The sequence below is a fragment of the Ranitomeya variabilis genome, chromosome 8 (assembly GCF_051348905.1).
Source record: "Ranitomeya variabilis isolate aRanVar5 chromosome 8, aRanVar5.hap1, whole genome shotgun sequence".
NCBI lineage: Eukaryota > Metazoa > Chordata > Amphibia > Anura > Dendrobatidae > Ranitomeya > Ranitomeya variabilis.
The window spans coordinates 174418139-174437492 of NC_135239.1; the positions used below are offsets into that span (position 1 = coordinate 174418139).

Sequence of the window (19354 nt, forward strand, 5' to 3'; positions counted from 1 at the left end):
CCTAACCCTAGTTCTAACCCTAATTCTAACCCTAACCCTAGTTCTAAACCTATTTGTAACCCTAACTCTAGTTGTAACCCTAACCCTAATTCTAACCCTAACCCTAGTTCAAACCCTAACCCTAGCCCTAACCCTAGTTCTAACCCTAACCCTAGTGGAAAAATAGTAAATATATTTTCTTTATTTTATTATTGTCCCTACCTATGGGGGTGATAAAGGGGGTTTATTTATTATTTTTTTATTTTGATCGCTGTGATAGGTACTATCACAGTGATCAAAATGTACCTGGAATAAATCTGCCGGCCGGCAGATTCGGCGGGCGCACTGCGCATGAGCCCGCCAATTTTGGAAGACGGCGCCCATGCAGAAGACGGACGGACACCGGCAGGGACACCGGAGGTCAGTAAGTATGCAGGGGTGGGATCGGACAGCGGGGGGGGGGGTGAAATCGGACTGCGGGGGGAGAGAACAGGAGGACGGAGGGGAGCGGAGCACAGGACAGGACGGAGGACGGGGGCGTTAGATCGGTGGCAGATCGCGGTCTCCAGCCATGACCAATGATATTGCCGCATCGGCCATGGCTGGATTGTAATATTTCACCAATTTTTATTGGTGAAATATTACGATTACTCTGATTGAAAGTGAAACGTCACTTTCAACAGCCAATCAGAGCGATCGTAGCTACGGGGGGGGGGGGGGTGTGAAGCCACCCTTCCTGGGCTGAAGTACCACTCCCCCTGTCCCTGCAGGTTAGGTGAAATTACAGTTAACCCTTTCACCCGGCCTGCAAGGACGCGATCATTCTGTGACACAGCATATGCATCACAGGTCGGATTGACACCGACTTTCATGATGCATACGCTGTGTCACAGGTCCGGAAGGGGTTAAACACAGATTTCAAGGATATGTCACGTGTCAGGCTGGGTGCTGTTGTTTACTTATACTGAAGGTTTTATCACCTGGTGATTATCATTGTCCAGACTACAGCAGCATTTGCTTGCCAATCTAACTCCGCCCCCTCCTGTGATAAGCAGTTCACTGTCTATAGACTATCTAAATACAGAGCCTGGGGTGTGTGGGGTTAGGTTTCTCAGCTCCTCTGCATTGCTACATTTCTAAACTCTGATTGTGTCAGAACTGCTGCACCCAGTAAACTAAGTGATACATTGTTGGATTCATGGTCTCTTTGCATATAACATGCTGCTCTCAGATGAGGTAGCAAAACATTGCTGAAATATTTTCTTTAACCTGTTTTGTAAAGGCCTGCTGCAGGTGATCTTTTTTTTACAATATATCTAATATTCATTATGTAAACTAGGGGACAGGTCAGTGAGAGATCACAAGCATATCATTAACTAAAAACTGAAAAAAAAGATTAAACAACCACCACTAGAAGGATTTCATCAACCCAGGTATCATTGTAATCAGTATAACGGTGCCCACCTGACACTGTGTGTAGGTTACTGTGCACATTTCTGCTGACAGGTTCCCTTTAATGCAGTTTTGATGAAATCACTGCTTTATCTGTTGCAGATCTAGCAATTTTCTGAATGCTGAGCTCTGTATATCTCCGCCCCCAGCGCTGATTGGCTGCTTTCTGTGAACATTGTGCATAGGCAGAAAGCTGAAAATAAGTAGTGGGCAGGTGGTAAGACTACATGGCAGCAACATTTTCTAGACCTCTAGTGATATCTTGCTGATAACACAGTGATTATATAAAAATGACAGCAAGTAGCTTAGTAAGTAAAATACTGCTGGAACCAGGGTCTCCATCTCTAAATTATGCTGCTGTCAGATTAGGTGGATAAAAAATGGTGACAAATTTCCTTTATAAGAGGTTAAAAAAAATCCCATTTACACTATGCAGCATACATTTATTTCTAGAACAATGCTGCAATACTGTTATTGTAGAGCCAGCACGATGGTTCAGTGGTTAGCACTGCAGCCTTGCAGCGCTGAAGTCCTGGGTTCAAATATTTGTGTGGGTTTCCTCCGGGTTCTCCGGTTTCCTCCCACATTCCAAAGACATACTGATAGGGAATTTAGATTGTGAGCCCCATTGGGGACAGTGATGTGTGCAAACTGTAAAGTGCTGAGGAATAAAATAGCGCTAAATAAAAAATAAAGATTATTATTATGATCTGACACTTCTTTATCACTAATAATGACATCCCCAGGCTTTAACGCTGATACAGAAGTAATATTGTTAAATTCAATTTACATACGTTTTGCAAATGTATCTCCAGGGTATATGTGCCGATTGTACATGTCCATGATGTACACCCGCTTATCATCCATGAAATCTCTTGCATGCCCATTACCCTAATAAAAAGAAAAATATATAATGGTACACACACACACACACACACACACACACACACACACACACACATATATATATATATATTACACACATATACATGTGAAAATTGAAATGAAATGAGATGAAAATTTACAATTTCATCACTTCATTCCTTGTTATTTTTGTTTTATTCCAATATAATATGATCTGAAAACACATTTTTCTTAAATATTATGTGTTTTAAAACATTGATCTAAAACATAAATCTTCAGGAATTGTGTTATCACAGTCAATTCCTTAAATGCGAGAGCTGCTGAAACAATCGGGCCCCTGAGACCCCAGCATAACGCTGAATCTGCCAGGGAAAGCTGTGATCTGCCGATCATCTGGCTGTTCATGTAATGTCATCTTTTTGGTGGGTTTCTATTCTGGTTCATAGAGCGAATTCCCCCATTCTATGATAGCCATATGACATAATAGAGAAATGTTAAACAACAGCTAATTATTGAGATACAGAAACAGAATCTACAATGATCCCTGATCACAGATCATTGATCTGATGACATGAATATATATGTGGAGTTTGGTACCTGATGGGCGTCCAGGTCTATTATAGTAGCCTTAGAAATTCCTTCAAGACGCTCGAACAAGAACTATAAAAAGAAATATGTAAAGTTTATTATTGATATCTGTTACAGACATACAGCGCTCACACCCTAAACTCCTACCCGCTGTGAAATCAATTTAAAAGGGTTTTCCAATCTTATAAAGTGGGGACATATTAATATTACCTTGATATGCCATCACTCTATGATCATTACAGGTCTGAACCTTGGGACCCACGCTAAGGTCCTCTTCACATGTCCGTGTTTCAGGTATGTGTGGCATCAGTTTTTTCACGGATACCACACATACCCAATGTAATCTATGATGATCTTCACATGTCCGTTTGTTTGCATGAACCTTGTGTCTGAGAAATCCACGCAGAAACATGTCTGTTTTTTACTAGCAGCACGGATGACAAGAGCCAATAACCGTGTATGAGTCTGTGTAAAAAACATACAGCACAAGGGGTGTATGTGTATAATTTTGCAAAGTATACAGTGCCTTGCGAAAGTATTCGCCCCCCTGGAACTTTTCAACCTTTTCCCACATATCATGCTTCAAACATAAAGATACCAAATGTAAATTTTAGGTGAAGAATCAACAACAAGTGGAACACAATTGTGAAGTTGAACGAAATTTATTGGTTAGTTTACATTTTTGTGGAAATTCAAAAACTGAAAAGTGGGGCGTGCAATATTATTCGCCCCCTTTAACTTAATACTTTGTTGCACCACCTTTTCCTGCGAATACAGCTGCAAGTCGCTTTTGGGGTATGTCTCTATCAGTTTTGTACATCGAGAGACTGAAATTCTTGCCCATTCTTCCTTGGCAAACAGCTCGAGCTCAGTGAGGTTTGATGGAGATCGTTTGTGAACAGCAGTTTTCAGCTCTTTCCACAGAATCTCGATTGGATTGAGGTCTGGACTTTGACTTGGCCATTCTAACACCTGGATACGTTTATTTGTGAACCATTCCATTGTAGATTTTGCTTTATGTTTGGGATCATTGTCTTGTTGGAAGACAAATTTCCGTCCCAGTCTCAGGTCTTTTGCAGACTCCAACAGGTTTTCTTCAAGAATGGTCCTGTATTTGGCTCCATCCATCTTCCCATCAATTTTAACCATCGTCCCTGCCCTGCTGAAGAAAAGCAGGCCAAAACCATGATGCTGCCACCACCATGTTTGACAGTGGAGATGGTGTGTTCAGGGTGAAGAGCTGTGTTGCCTTTACGCCAAACATATCGTTTGGAATTTTTGCCAAAAAGTTCGATTTTGGTTTCATCTGACCAGAGCACCTTCTTCCACATGTTTGGTGTGTCTCCCAGGTGGTTTGTTGCAAACTTTAAACAACACTTTTTTTTGGATATCTTTGAGAAATGGCTTTCTTCTTGCCACTCCTCCATAAAGGGCAGATTTGAGCAGTGTACGACTGATTGTTATCCTATGGACAGACTGTCCCACCTCAGCTGTAGATCTCTGCAGTTCATCCAGAGTGATCATGGACCTCTTGGCTGCATCTCTGATCAGTCTTCTCCTTGTTTGAGATGAAAGTTTAGAGGGACGGCCGGGTCTTGGTAGATTTGCAGTGGTATGATATTCCTACCATTTCAATATGATCGCTTGCACAGTGCTCCTTGTGATGTTTAAAGTTTTGGAAATCATTTTGTATCCAAATCCGGCTTTAAACTTCTCCACAACAGTATCACGGACCTGCCTGTTGTGTTCCTTGGTCTTCATGATGCTCTCTGTGCTTCAAACAGAACCCTGAGACTATCACAGAGCAGGTGCATTTATACGGAGACATGATTACACACAGGTGGATTATATTTATCATCATTAGGCATTTAGGACAACATTGGATCATTCAGAGTTCCACAATGAACTTCTGAAGTGAGTATGCTGCACTGAAAGCAAAGGGGCCGAATAATATTGCACGCCCCACTTTTCAGTTTTTGAATTTCCACAAAAATTTAAAATAACTAATAAATTTCTTTCAACTTCACAATTGTGTTCCACTTGTTGTTGATTTTTCACCAAAAAATTTACATTTGGTATCTTTATGTTTGAAGCATGATATGTGGGAAAAGGTTGAAAAGTTCCAGAGACCGAATAGTTTCGCAAGGCACTGTATGTCACGATAAAACACGACCCAACGAGGGGTCGGTCAGCGGATGGCGCAACATACACACAACGCAATGGAAATGGGGAGAGGAAGGCCCTACTGATAGGGAAATGGGGGATGGTCGCCACCTGAGCTAAAACCTGAGTCTGTCCCTGCACTCCCCTAATGCCCTAAGTGGGTCCTTCCCCCACCCCTGTCAGGAACCTCGTCCCTCGCTGTTAACCAATACTGCCCTGGCTAGTGCATTGGCCGGCAATTGGCGTTAGCCTCACCACTGCAGATAGTACCACACAGGGAACAATGACAAACACGAAAGGGACAATGAATGAACACAACACTTAGCTTCCAGACACTGCTGCCGAGCTCCACACCGCAGATTATTATTATTATTATTTATTGTTATAGCGCCATATATTCCATGGCGCTTTACAAGTGAGGAGGGGTATACATAATAAAAACAAGTATAATAATCTTGAACAATACAAGTCATAACTGGTACAGTAGGAGAGAGGACCCTGCCCGCGAAGGCTCACAATCTACAAATGACACAGAAACAGGACTCCGAACACCAGAAGTAGCTGACACTAGAGAGTTGCAACTGCACGGCTGGTCTCCATAGAGAAACTCTATCAGCAACAGTCAGCTGATGCATCAGGAGCCCATTTAAAAGATGATGGGAGTGGTCTCCACCACATCAGCTGACCCAGCAGCAGTGCAACTGAGGAAGATTGCCAGCAAGGGAAAAACTGACATTAACCCCCGCTGGTCCTGAAAGGAAAAAGCTACATTAAAACAGAGTGGAACCAGAGCTGCCACAAATTCAAAAATGGATTGTGACAGTATAGGAGAATCTTTGGAACTGATTTTTCTTGAGCCATGCCAGAAAACAACGCCTGGCTCACTGATGACACAAGGCTGACACACTGATGGCACTGTAGAGATCAGATTGAAGAATCCATTTTGTCTTCCTCTACTCAGAGACGTATATGAAGAAACTTGAGCAAGGTAGACATATTTCCTTTTATGGACGCATTCCTTTGCCATATTGTAACCTGCATTCCAGAAGTGAACGTTATCAGTAGAATAGATACTCTTTTGTTAGAGAATATGAGCGCTTGTACGCATGTCTGTAATGCTTATCTCATTCCTATATAAACAGGAGGGGTGAGCCCAGTGAGTCAGAGACGGGCTCCTGAGCTTTCCCTGTTATGATCACACAATACTTTGTTTGCGTGTCATTTACCTGGAAGCTTACCTCCAGAAAGCCAGGGACGGATGAGGACTCAACAATTCTGGCGCCCGAACAGGGACCTGAGGAGAGAGTGTTTGCTCGAGATTTACCTGCGGATACGGACAACGGAGATCTGGGATAATGGACGGCAAATGAACTGAAATACCTGGCCAGGTAAGAGACATTATTAGTTCTCTTTTATCTGCCCTGTATTATCCGAAAGATCTCTATGAGCCGTGTCACGCTGGGTTAGTCTAGTAGTGAGTAGATACCTATAAAACTCGGGTTACCATATTGTATAGACTTATGAGTCCTGTCCCTGGCAGTGTGTGAACAGTGTGTGAACAGTGTGTGAACAGTGTGAAGGTTGTGACATGTTGTGAAAGAAGAATAGAAGTACGTAGAACAATAAGCCACGATTGTTAGAACAAGGTTATTGGTGAAGTCAGCCTAACTGGGTTATGAGGTAGCGTCCTTCTGGGAGACCTCCGCCCATGCTTGACTCTCCTATAGAACTTGTTTCTACATTCCCTGGATAAGGTGTGATAGAATGAGCCCAGGACGCGGTTTTCATGAGCCTGGGACAAGTATGCTAACTGACACAGAAAGTTTTGTGATCTGTATGGTGTTGCTGGGTCTGTGTGCATAATAGCACTTAAGTACGTCCTGCATATTAGAAGAAACAGAGCAGACAAGCCCTTCAATATTTTAGCTCCCTAGGAGAGAAGGCAACGAGACGCCACCAACAGAGGAAGTGGTTGTCCAAACGTCACCTGGGGTAGAAATAGCAAATATTGAAAGGATATTTTAGCTCCCTAGGAGAGAAGGCAACGAGACATCACCACAGTGATTGTCCAAACGTCACCTGGGGTAGAAATAGCTAAAATGAGAAATAAACAGACCAAAACTGTCTTAGGACAAGTGGAAGCAGCAGATATCATACAGGAAAGATGTGGAAAGGCAGTCAGAAGTCAGATTAGAAGAGTGAGAGAAAAATTGGGAATTTCAGAAGCACTTATGTTCAGTACAGAATGGGAAAGACTGAGTAAAGAAAGAGGAGGAATTATCAAAGACAATGGGTGGGAAGAAATCATACACTGTATGATAGAGGTCTCAAAAACAGCTAAAGAGGAGAATTGGAAGTATGATCCAGACACTTCCAAATGGATCATGGGAAAGGGAAAAAGTTGTGATATAATCCCACCACCTTACCTAGATCCAAAAGCCCAATCATTTGTACCATCTGGAAGAACAGAAGGAGGAAAACAGAGGGAAAGGGGGTCTACAGGTGTGATTATGCAGAAATTTGGGCAAAGTATTGAAGAATATAGTCAGGAACTAGAAAATAGCTTTAGGGATGAAGGATTGGATTTGACTGATGCTTCAGTAAGGAGACTTTTTACAAAACAATTAATAGAGGGGCTAGATCCGAAAATCAGAGAAAAATTTAAATCCTCTACTCCAGATTGGAGAACAATTGAACAACCAAATATTGTGAAACAACGATGTTTAGGAATAGCCATGGATATGAGAGAGAATCGTAAGCCTGTTAGAATAGCACAAGCTAATACAGGAGGAAGAGTGAGACATAATTTTTCTTGCCACTACTGTAAAAAGCCAGGTCATTTCCAAAGAGAGTGCAGGAAGAAGTTGGCAGATATAAAGTCAGGCAAATTTGTTCCCAGAAATAACCCTCCCCAAACGGACAACCAGCAGAAATCTACCATCATAGATGGTCCCATACCAGATTCAGATTGACTCGATGTGTTACAAACTTCCCTACCAGCTAGAATGTGGGGGGGAGAGAGATTCCATTTTTGATAGATACAGGTGCAACTTCCTCAATTTTGAATCAAGATTTTCTTCCAAATCCGGAAGATATTTCAGAACAAACAACTTTTGCTGAGGGTTATGATGGGGTAATTCGAACACTGCCATATACTGTGCCCCTAGAGGTCTCATTAGGACCTAAATGTTTTGCATCCAGATTTTTGTATGCCAGAGGTGCCCCAACATGTCTGTTAGGAACTAATGTACTAAAGAAATTAGAAGCTAACATCAATTTTAGGGAAGATGGCACAGTTATGTTGACTATCCCTGATGATGCAGAATCATTAGAACAATATGTCAGAATTCAGGCTTTTGAGGATTATGCTGAAGAAAAAGAGTACACCACAGATCTAGACCTCTCAATGATCCCAGAAACACTGTGGGCACAGGGTGACACTGATGTGGGATTATTGCATATCTCTCCTGTAAAACTATCTGTGCAACCAGGAACTGTTCTCCCACAGCTCAGACAATACCCTGTGAGTGCCCAGCAGGAATTAGCGATTACAAAACAGATAGAGGGATATAGAGAAAAAGGAGTTTTGGTAGAGATACAATCACCTGCTAACACTCCTCTGTATCCAGTCAAAAAGAGAACTCTTGATAAGGGTTCTATGCCCAAATATCGTATGGTACATGATCTAAGAGAAATAAACAAAGTTCTAGATCCAATCACCCCAGTTGTACCCAATCCTCATACGTTACTATCACAGATACCAGCCAGTTCTCAAGTGTTTACTGTAATAGATCTTTCAAATGCATTTTTCTCGGTTCCTTTACACCAAGACAGTTGGCATTTGTTTGCATTTACATTTAAGGGCAAACAGTTGGCGTGGACACGCCTTCCACAGGGAATGATACACTCCCCTACTCTTTATTCAAATGCCCTACAAACAGTTCTTCAGAGGTTTGGACCTGAAACACAGGTAGTAATTTTGCAGTATGTGGATGACATACTACTTTGCTGCCCAGATCTAAAAACCGCAGAAAGGTCCACTGTGAGTTTACTATGTTTTCTAGGAAAAGAAGGGTGTAAAGTGAATAGACAAAAGCTACAAGTTTGTCAGACCAAAGTGGTCTTTCTAGGTCATTGCATTTCTCAAGGTAAAAAGCATCTTACACCTCAAAGAACTGAAGCAATAAGACAGATGAATGAGCCTAGAAATCATAAACAGCTACGAGCATTTTTAGGAATAGTGTCTCATTGTAGACAATGGATTATACATGCCAGTCAACTAATGCAACCACTGTATGACTGTGTAAAAAATGAACCTTATTTGTTGACAAAAGAAGGTCAGATTTCATTCCAACAATTAAAAGATGCCCTTGTTTCAGCTCCAGCGTTAGGGCTACCAGACTATCACATTTGCTAGGCTTCAGACTCTTAATTTAGCAACACTGCTACCTCTCGAGTCTGAAGGGGGGAATAAGGACACTGATCCACACGCAAATTTTTTCCCTACAGACACACATGATTGTACAGAGCTCATTTTACAAGAAACGGTAGGCTTACCCAATGTATCCGAAACACCACTTCAAAATCCAGATTTAGAGCTGTTTATAGATGGTAGTAGGTTTGCAGATGACACAGGTAACTTTCATACAGGGTATGCAGTTGTGTCAGAATCTGAAACTCTCAAAGCACAACCTCTTCCACCGAAACAGTCTGCACAAGAAGCAGAACTGACAGCATTGATTGAAGCGCTAAAAATAGCTGAGAATCAGACAGCTAATATATACACTGATTCTAGGTATGCACATGGTATTGTGTTTGATTTTGGAGTAATCTGGAGAGCTAGAGGTTACATGACAGCGTCAGGACAACCTGTAAAACATGCTTCTTTGATCAAACAGATCTTAGAGGCTGCACAAGAAACAAAAGAAGTAGCAGTAATCAAGGTAGCTGCACATGTGAGACTCGACACTAGGGAATCTAGGGGAAATGATAGGGCTGATAAAGCAGCCAAGGCAGCAGCGGTCAAACCCTTACAGCAGGTTCATACTGTAAACCCCACAGAAAATACTGAAGATAGACTGAGACAAGCACAGGAAGATGCAGGAGAAGAGGAGAGGGACAGGTGGAAAAAGGAAGGGGCAGAAGAACAAGCAGGAATTTGGAAGAAAGATGGACTAATATGTCTACCTAGAGCCTGGTACCCGATTGTAGTTGGTGGACTGCACCACCCTACTCATGTGTCTGCAAATGCAATGACACTACTGGCAAAGCAAGTCTGGTTGGCTCCAGGTTTTGGCAACTACGCAAGAGACTATTGTGCAACATGCGCTATATGCCTGGCACATAATCCCGGACAGACAACAAAGACCCCTATGAAGCATCACGTCCGACCTCTCTATCCGTTTCAGCGATTACAAATAGACTTTATCCAGCTGCCAAAAAGTAATGGGTATGAGTATGTGTTGGTGTGTGTGGACATGTTCTCAGGGTGGCCAGAGGCCTATCCAGTTCGGAAGGCTTCAGCTAAAAACACTGCTGTAAAGCTAGTTGCCGAACTGATACCCCGTTACGGTCTCCCTGAAGTGATCGAGTCAGATAGGGGTACTAATTTCACTGGAGAAATATTTCAAAATGTACTGAAAATGTTGGGTGTTGAAAGTCAGTTACACACTCCGTACCATCCTCAAAGTTCTGGTAAGGTGGAACGCATGAATGGAACTTTAAAATTAAAAATACAGAAAGCCATGGCTGAAACAGGAAAGCCTTGGACAGAATGCCTTCCACTGGCCCTTTACTCAATACGCAATACCCCAAGGGGTAAGACTAAACTGTCTCCATATGAAATTTTGTTTGGCAGGACTACCAATTTAGGATGTTATTTTCCACAGCAACTTGTGTTAAATATTGAGTCATTGACTTCTTATGTGCAAAATCTTCAGAAACAATTAACTAAGGTGCATGCACAAGTTTTTGCTTCCCTTCCAGATCCTGACAACATTGAAGGAAGTCACAAGTTGGAACCAGGTGATCAAGTCTATGTAAAAAGACACACCAGAAAGGCTCTTGAACCAAGATTTGACGGACCCTTCCAAGTCCTGTTGACAACACCTACATCAGTCAAGCTCGAAGGAAAGGCATCATGGATACATGCAAGCCATTGCAAAAGAGCAGTATAAAACTCATAACATTGATGTTAATAGTATTAACCTCAACGGAGGCATGGGATAGACTAAATTCTTTAACCCCTTTGAACAATAGATTCGTACAACATCATAGAAAATTAGTACATGACATTTAAATTAAAGGACGTACAACGACTCAGAGATCAGTATGATAAAGACAATGACCAGAATAAGGATAGCTGGTGGTCTGATACTTTCTCTTTTCTCAACCCAGCCAACTGGTTCAGAGGAATCGGCGGGTGGGTTGCTGGGATTATGCAGAGCATAATACATATAGTTATGATTATTGTAGTCATATACGTACTATTCCAGATTGTGCTCAAGAGTATCTCAGTATGCACAGATAAATTTTGTGTAATAGATGCAAGAGTATAAATTTTCTTCTTTATTCTTATGTTATCCTCTAGTGATTCTAATTAATATTACCGTACTAATTTTTGTTTTTATATTCTAGTATACTTATTGCAGAACAAAGAAAAGGTTGTGAGAGTTAAACGGAAGAATTGATACTAGATTTGATTCTCTTATTGAATACAAGCGTGTACATGTGTAATACCAAAAATAAAGGCTTTGTCTTTGGCCCTGTGGTAATCTAAAATATGGATATGTTAAAGGGGATTTGTGATAGATTATAAAAGGAATATGTCAAAGGGGGGAATTGTAGAGATCAGATTGAAGAATCCATTTTGTCTTCCTCTACTCAGAGACGTATATGAAGAAACTTGAGCAAGGTAGACATATTTCCTTTTATGGACGCATTCCTTTGCCATATTGTAACCTGCATTCCAGAAGTGAACGTTATCAGTAGAATAGATACTCTTTTGTTAGAGAATATGAGCGCTTGTACGCATGTCTGTAATGCTTATCTCATTCCTATATAAACAGGAGGGGTGAGCCCAGTGAGTCAGAGACGGGCTCCTGAGCTTTCCCTGTTATGATCACACAATCTTTTGTGTTGCGTGTCATTCACTCGGATGCCTACTTCTAGTAAGCCAGGGACTGAAAAGGACTTAACAGCACACTGATCACACAGTACTGTTTTTCTGATATCGATATTATATGGACATGTGAAGGGGGCCTAATCCAAAGAATGAATGGCCACCACATTTAGAACTGTGTTGTCCTCATTGTTTTTGCAGCACAGCATTGTCAAAAATGGGTCTGTAGGGACTCAAGCATATTTTTCAAGCACGCTGAAGACTCTCGGTTAGCACATGAGCACAGCGGATAACACCTTATCCGAACACGTTCGCTTGTCACAAGAAGAGACATATTTTGATCCCTCAAAGCAAAAAAAACAGCTAATATCAGCCAAACCATAGACCCATGTATAGGACTGCACCATTTCTGGGCTTTTACCCCTCATCAGTACAGAGCAAAGTACTGGTTGGCTGTTCGAGATACCTAGGCAGAGCGCAGACGTGGAACCATCTCTCATTGAAGAGACCCAAGTACACATGGAGACTTATTTACAAGGCAACACTCCATGAGGAAAATATGCAAAGTAACGCAAACCAGCCAAACCAAAGAATTATCTGTCGACTGAACTATTTTATGCCTTTTTGGTCCAGATTTGAAGCAGTATTTTAATGTGTTTATTTTGAGGGTGAAAAATGCTGGGAGTCTGTACTTAAAAAAATCATTTTTTTACATTCATACTTTTACATTCCTCAACAGAAGCATAGGGGGCAAAATACATCCTCCAAAAAAACAAAACAATGAACAGTTCAATAAACACACATGAGTTATCATGAGTTCACATCCACTTTGCTCGAAATGTTAAAAACATTGGATTTTCTGCATAGAAAAAAACACAGCGGAAAAAAAATGTGGTTACTCTACAGGGAAACTGGGACCAATGGTTTGATAAGACCAGTAGATATTCCCAGGAATGCTCATTCCCAGTTCTCAGCTCGTGTAAATGTGCCAGCAATCACCCGACAAATGAGTAAATGTTTGCAGGATCCTGCTGGCAGGTAAGAGGAGGTTCCCCGGCCATGGACTAGCAACATGGTCACTGGACTAACGTTCCTGCAATTCCTTTTGCCCAACCCTAAATGATGCATCGATGCACGCAAATTGGCATTTCTAAATGCACCCCTGAAGATCCATAGATGAGATGAAGGCAGAACCTGCGGATTTCCTAAGAAGAGTGTCAACTAGTGAAGTGCACACTCAACCAAACAGTGCTGTGATGCTTTCGGCAGAACTACAAGTCCTTTAATGATGTTGAATGCTTCACGTTCATTTTAATGATTGGACTGAAAACACAATTATGTGCATATAAACTAGTGCAAGTAAGAACAGGGGTGCTGAACCTGAAATGAAGACAGAACTTTGCTTGGTTTCCACTGTCTAGGTTTCATCCATCCGCTCCTTCAGGTGATCTCTGGACGCCTCGTTTCATGGTACACTCTAGTCCTCATTGGCCCAAATGCAAATTAGAGGCTTGTCAGCTACCACTGAAAGTGGAGAGTTCCTCCATGTTTTCTTTTATGTATATGGGTTTAACTATCATTTATACAACACCTTGTGTATCATGGTTTATAATACAATAAACTACTATGTCAAAGTAATGCCTCTTGTACTATACCTTGATAGATAACGTTATGTCAGCATATGCACAAAATCCTCCTCCTTTGTCACCGGAACAATGATGAAAGCCTCCACCTTAAAAATAAGACCATATGAAATTTAAGTTAAAGGGGTTTGCCACTTTTGGGGACAAATTGTTGTCCTATCCTTGGATAGGTCATTACTGATCATTATCAGATTGGTGGGGTCAGAGACCCACTATTCTCTTAAAGTCTGGGGTCACACTTGCGAGTGCAATGCGAGAAACTCGCACGAGGCTCTCGCATTAATACCCGGCACTGCTGCTGGCACTAGTGACCGGAGCATGCAGCTGCATAGAAATACATGAAAATACATATTAATCTGCAAGTAAACCTGCAGATTAACCCCATATCTGCAGGTTAATAGCGTTTTTTCACATGTCATGTTCCCTTTAAGAGGTCAAGCAAAGCTGTAGAATAATCTATGATAAATTTTGATTGGGTGCCAATAGGTAACATGGCTGCCGTGGTCCAGCTGAAGATCCCTATTGCCGTTATTTTCGTACTCCTAACTATAAACTGCAATTTTAAAACTGCTCAATTATAAAATACTAGTATCACATGATTGCAGGTTCAAGTCCCTAAAAAACAAGACAAAAAAAAACAACTAACAAGCAGTATAAAAATAAAAACAGTATACACAAAAAATAAAAAACACCAGGATTCCCATTCGATGAACCGGAATAAAAAATTAGATAAAAAATTATCAAAAAGTTGTATGTATACAAAAGCTGTACCAATAAAATCTATAAATAGTAAAAATACAGCGGTATCGATGGAAAAGTTCTCAGGAAATAGTTATCAAAACCGCACTTCTTTTTACAACTTAAAAAAACCAAAAACAAAAAACAATAACAATATATATATACTAAGCAGTATATATTATATGTATAGGTTTGATATCGCTGTAATCATACCGATCTGCAGAATTATGTTGTCTGGTTATTTTTTACCATACATTTCACATACGGTATTTAAAAATGAAATTCTAAAAGAAACGGTGAAATTGCGTGGATTTTTTTCACCATTTCACTGCACTTTGATTTTTTCCAGTACATTATATTGTAAAGTGAATATGGCTTTGCGGACGGAAAAATGAAAATAAAATTATGGCTCTTGAAAGAAGGGGAGGATAAAACAAAAAGGGCAAGAACAGGAAACAATGGATCATATTCTGATGAAACTCGGAAGTCTCTAACATCGTATATGAAACAGTTTTTCTAAACCAGACAACTCCTTTATCTTCTATAGAAGCTGAAGAATATTGTCATATTGTACCCTAAATGCTAATCTCCATTGTATACGGCAGGCACGAGCCTTCAACAGTCATTACAATAAGTGATTGCAGGCACCATGATACATGGACTTGGATCTTAAATCTTTGATGGTAAGTGACATAAAAGTACATAATCTAATCCCCTTCTTATTTTAGCAAAACAACATGTATGCTGAGTCTTGTACGCAAAGTCAGATTAGCCTCCTAGTGAAGACAGACTGAAGAACAAGTAGGATGTGAGAACCATGTCCCCCAATCTTATTCTCTCATAAGGGAGACATCTTTTGACGTCTTACTATTCATGAGCCAGGTAACAGAGAATGAATCTTATACTTGCCGACGTTGATTGCCCATCCTCTTTCAATAGCCAGTTTTCCAGCCTAAAAGAAAAATAAATAACTTTTGGTTCAACCCCATGATAGCAACAGACATTATATAATTCTCGGCTGATGCCTACTGTTTTACTCCATGGACTTGACACTGACCGGACAGCTGCCATTAGAGGAGTCTAAGGTTGTATTTATACTTATTGTCACACTGGGTGATGGATAAGTGCACAACAAAGGGGAAAGGGAGCCCAAACACTAGGGAAGTGGGGAGCGTAGACCCCTTGGCAGATCTAAAATCTCCTTGTCTGCCCTAACCATCCCTATATATAGGTTGTGCACCTGTCGCTGAGCAGGAACGTAATCCCTGCCTGACCCTAGCGATGGGCCCTGGTTAGGGAGGGGATGCGGTTAGCACTAGTCAGTCCCCACTACAACTAAAGACCAAAAGAGTAGATGAACAAGGGGAACTCTTAGCTTGAGAAGACAACCGAAATGTCACGCCAGCAATCCTCCAAGAGTCCTCTGAGAAGGATCTAACCGACTGTTAGTACATTCCAACTAGACAGAGACAATTAAGAGCTAACACCAGCAACATGCTGCAGACACGGAATGAATATAAACCTTCAGCACATGTGTCTAATTAGCAGCAGAAGGTGGAAGCAACCGTTGGGTCATAAAGGGAGAGGGATTTCACTTCACAAAGAGATACAAAAATCAAGAAGGTGCTTGAGCTAATTGCAAAGACCTTCTACAGTCGGATCTAGGATGTCAATGTGCAGTCCGAATTTTTTGACACACCCATTGACTTGCATGGGCGAGTGCAATCTGATTTATGGATGCCAATCGTGGATGCTGCAACTTTTCCTTCGACTGGCTCGGCGTCGGAAAAAAAAATCAGACATGTGCACAGCCCCATGACAATTCGGTCGACTGCACAAGCCCTAATCAGGGTTGGTTTTGGAATTATAACCAGGGTGATGAATTACATCTCTTGAAAGGTTTCCATTTCTGGTTGCGGTCCCTAGATGACTTTTAGCCATTATAATGAACCTTACAATGCAGGCCAAACACCAGTCATTCCAGTTTAGATATTACCACTTTATGATACACACAATATATTCCTTCTACATACCATTATGGTGCCTCCTGTCTGAGTCCTCAATGGCTTCAATACTCTTCTTTGAACTAGAAAGTTGGGAAGGAGAACCAGTGGTGGAATCTCAGTTATGGTGGCAACTACAAATGACCACTAGAAGACATAAATATTGCAGCAAGGAGTTCACTTATTTATTACAGGATTCTAGCTAAAGACAATTTTTAAAGAATACCTTAGGCCATCATAATGTCCTCAAAATTCATCATCTGGACTGGTTATGGATCTCCTGACCCAAATCCAAGTCTCATATATTTCAAAAAGGCTGTGGAGTTTGGATCAGGAGACCAAGGGCCAGTCTGGACTACGCAGTTCGTACTTGGAGCATGATTGTCAGAAGCGCGAGTCTGGACATACTATTATACAGAAATGACGAACGGGTCATATACAGTTAGCGGGTAACTTTCTTTTTACAAAAGACACGTGATAGAGATAAGTCAAGGACGCTCCCTCTCACCAATCACTAGAACCAAGGGATACAAGACCTCTGCTGAGTCCTGTGCCCTCTTCAGCTCTTAGGCATATATGAGAATATTGAGTCAGGAGACTTGTGGACACTCTATCCATTGCGGTTCATGCTCAAACCGAGTATCACGGACTTCTGTAGGAGCCCTTAGATATAATTTGCTTGAGGCCTTGAGGCCCTTGTATTAGCACCCATGGCAAAAGCAAAAACACGAGAAATATGGGATCGATTCATCACTGTTTTGTGTCTTTTATAAAGTCACTTTTTGGTGTTTTCTATTTTTTTTTAGTTGATTATGGACAGGGTTCCAGATGTTTTGGCTGGATTCTTTATTTGTGGCTTTTAGAAAAGCCACTAAATTTTTGCACAAATGTTCTCCATTTCCTACCGGAGTGATTTCACGGAAGTTAGAAAGTCATAAAAAACGGTTAAAAACAGAAATGAAGAACATTTTCTGCAAAGTAATTTTTTTTTGTCTTCAGCCACATGCGTCATCTTGAAGAATTTGTCATAAAAGACGGCAACAAAGATCATAAGACAAAAACAAAAAGTCACTAGAAAACTCCACAAATGATGAATCAGAGATTATGTTTGTGTTTTACGCTAAAAGATACACTACCTTTAATTTATTTATGTAGCGTCTCGTATGTACAACCAGTAAGTCATCTTCTGTTGCCTCCTTTGCAGTTACAATAGTGTCATCTGTGATTAACTTTTCATCTAAAAGGGAAACAATTAACAAAAATGAAAGGTGTTGTCCACATCTGGGAACAACATTTTTTTTTTTACTTTAACCCCTTTACCCCCAAGGGTGGTTTGCACGTTAATGACCGGGCCAATTTTTACAATTCTGACCACTGTCCCTTTGTGAGGTTATAACTCTGGAACGCTTCAACAGATCTTAGCGATTCTGACATTGTTTTCTCGCGACATATTGTACTTCATGATAGTGGTAAAATTTATTCGATATAAGTTGCGTTTATTTGTGAAAAAAACGGAAATTTGGTGAAAATTTTGAAAATTTCGCAATTTTCCAACTTTTAATTTTTATGCCCTTAAATCACAGAGATATGTCACGCAAAATACTTAATAAGTAACATTTCCCACATGTCTACTTTACATCAGCACAATTTTGGAACCAAAATTTTTTTTTTGTTAGGGAGTTATAAGGGTTAAAAGTTGACCAGAAATTTCTCATTTTTACAACACCATTTTTTTGGGGGACCACATCACATTTGAAGTCATTTTGAGGGGTCTATATGATACAAAATAACCAAGTGTGACACTATTTTAAAAACTGCACCCCTCAAGGTGCCCAAAACCACATTCAAGAAGTTTATTAACCCTTCAGGTGTTTCACAGGAATTTTTGGAATGTTTAAATAAAATGAACATTTAACTTTTTTTCACACAAAATTTATTTCAGCTCCAATTTGTTTAATTTTACCAAGGGTAACAGGAGAAAATGGACCCCAAAAGTTGTTGTACAATTTGTCCTGAGTACGCTGATACCCCATATGTGGGGGTAAACCACTGTTTGGGCGCATGGCAGAGCTCGGAAGGAAAGGAGCGCCATTTTACTTTTCAATGCAAAATTGACTGGAATTGAGATGGGACGCCATGTTGCGTTTGGAGAGCCCCTGATGTGCCTAAACATTGAAACCCCCCACAAGTGACACCATTTTGGAAAGTAGACCCCCTAAGGAACTTATCTAGATGTGTGGTGATCACTTTGACCCACCAAGTGCTTCACAGAAGTTTATAATGCAGAGCCGTAAAAATAAAAAATCATATTTTTTCACAAAAATGATCTTTTCGCCCCCAATTTTTTATTTTCCCAAGGGCAAGAGAAAAAATTAGACCACAAAAGTTGTTGTGCAATTTGTCCTGAGTATGACGATACCCCATATGTGGGGGTAAACCACTGTTTGGGCGCATAGCAGAGCTCGGAAGGGAAGGAGCGCCATTTTACTTTTCAATGCAAAATTGACTGGAATTGAGATGGGACACCATGTCGCGTTTGGAGAGCCCCTGATGTGCCTAAACATTAAAACCCCCCACAAGTGACACCATTTTGGAAAGTAGACCCCCTAAGGAACTTATCTAGATGTGTTTTGAGAGCTTTGATCCCCCAAGTATTTCACTACAGTTTATAACGCAGAGCCGTGAAAATAATTTTTTTATTTTTTTCACAAAAATGATTTTTAGCCCCCAGTTTTGTATTTTCACAAGGGTAACAGTATAGCCAGGGAATAATCAGAGGTCAGGAGCTGGATGCAAGGCAGAAT

At 40.8% G+C, this 19354-nt stretch overlaps 1 protein-coding gene across 2 annotated transcripts in view; it reads right to left on the reverse strand.

Annotated features, from left to right (window-relative positions):
* The window catches only part of HDAC11 (histone deacetylase 11), a 49652-nt gene that overhangs the window by 19509 nt on the left and 10789 nt on the right, over window positions 1-19354 (reverse strand). For both annotated transcript variants that reach the window (XR_013218338.1, XM_077276005.1), the window contains exons 3-8: window positions 17687-17787; window positions 16581-16697; window positions 15457-15499; window positions 13822-13898; window positions 2893-2955; window positions 2226-2322 (exon numbers count right to left, since the gene is read on the reverse strand). Coding sequence is in view for 1 of the 2 variants with exons in the window: in XM_077276005.1 (XP_077132120.1) it covers window positions 2226-2322; window positions 2893-2955; window positions 13822-13898; window positions 15457-15499; window positions 16581-16697; window positions 17687-17787 (498 nt within the window). In the remaining variant the exon portion in view is untranslated. The remainder of the gene's footprint in view (window positions 1-2225; window positions 2323-2892; window positions 2956-13821; window positions 13899-15456; window positions 15500-16580; window positions 16698-17686; window positions 17788-19354) is intronic.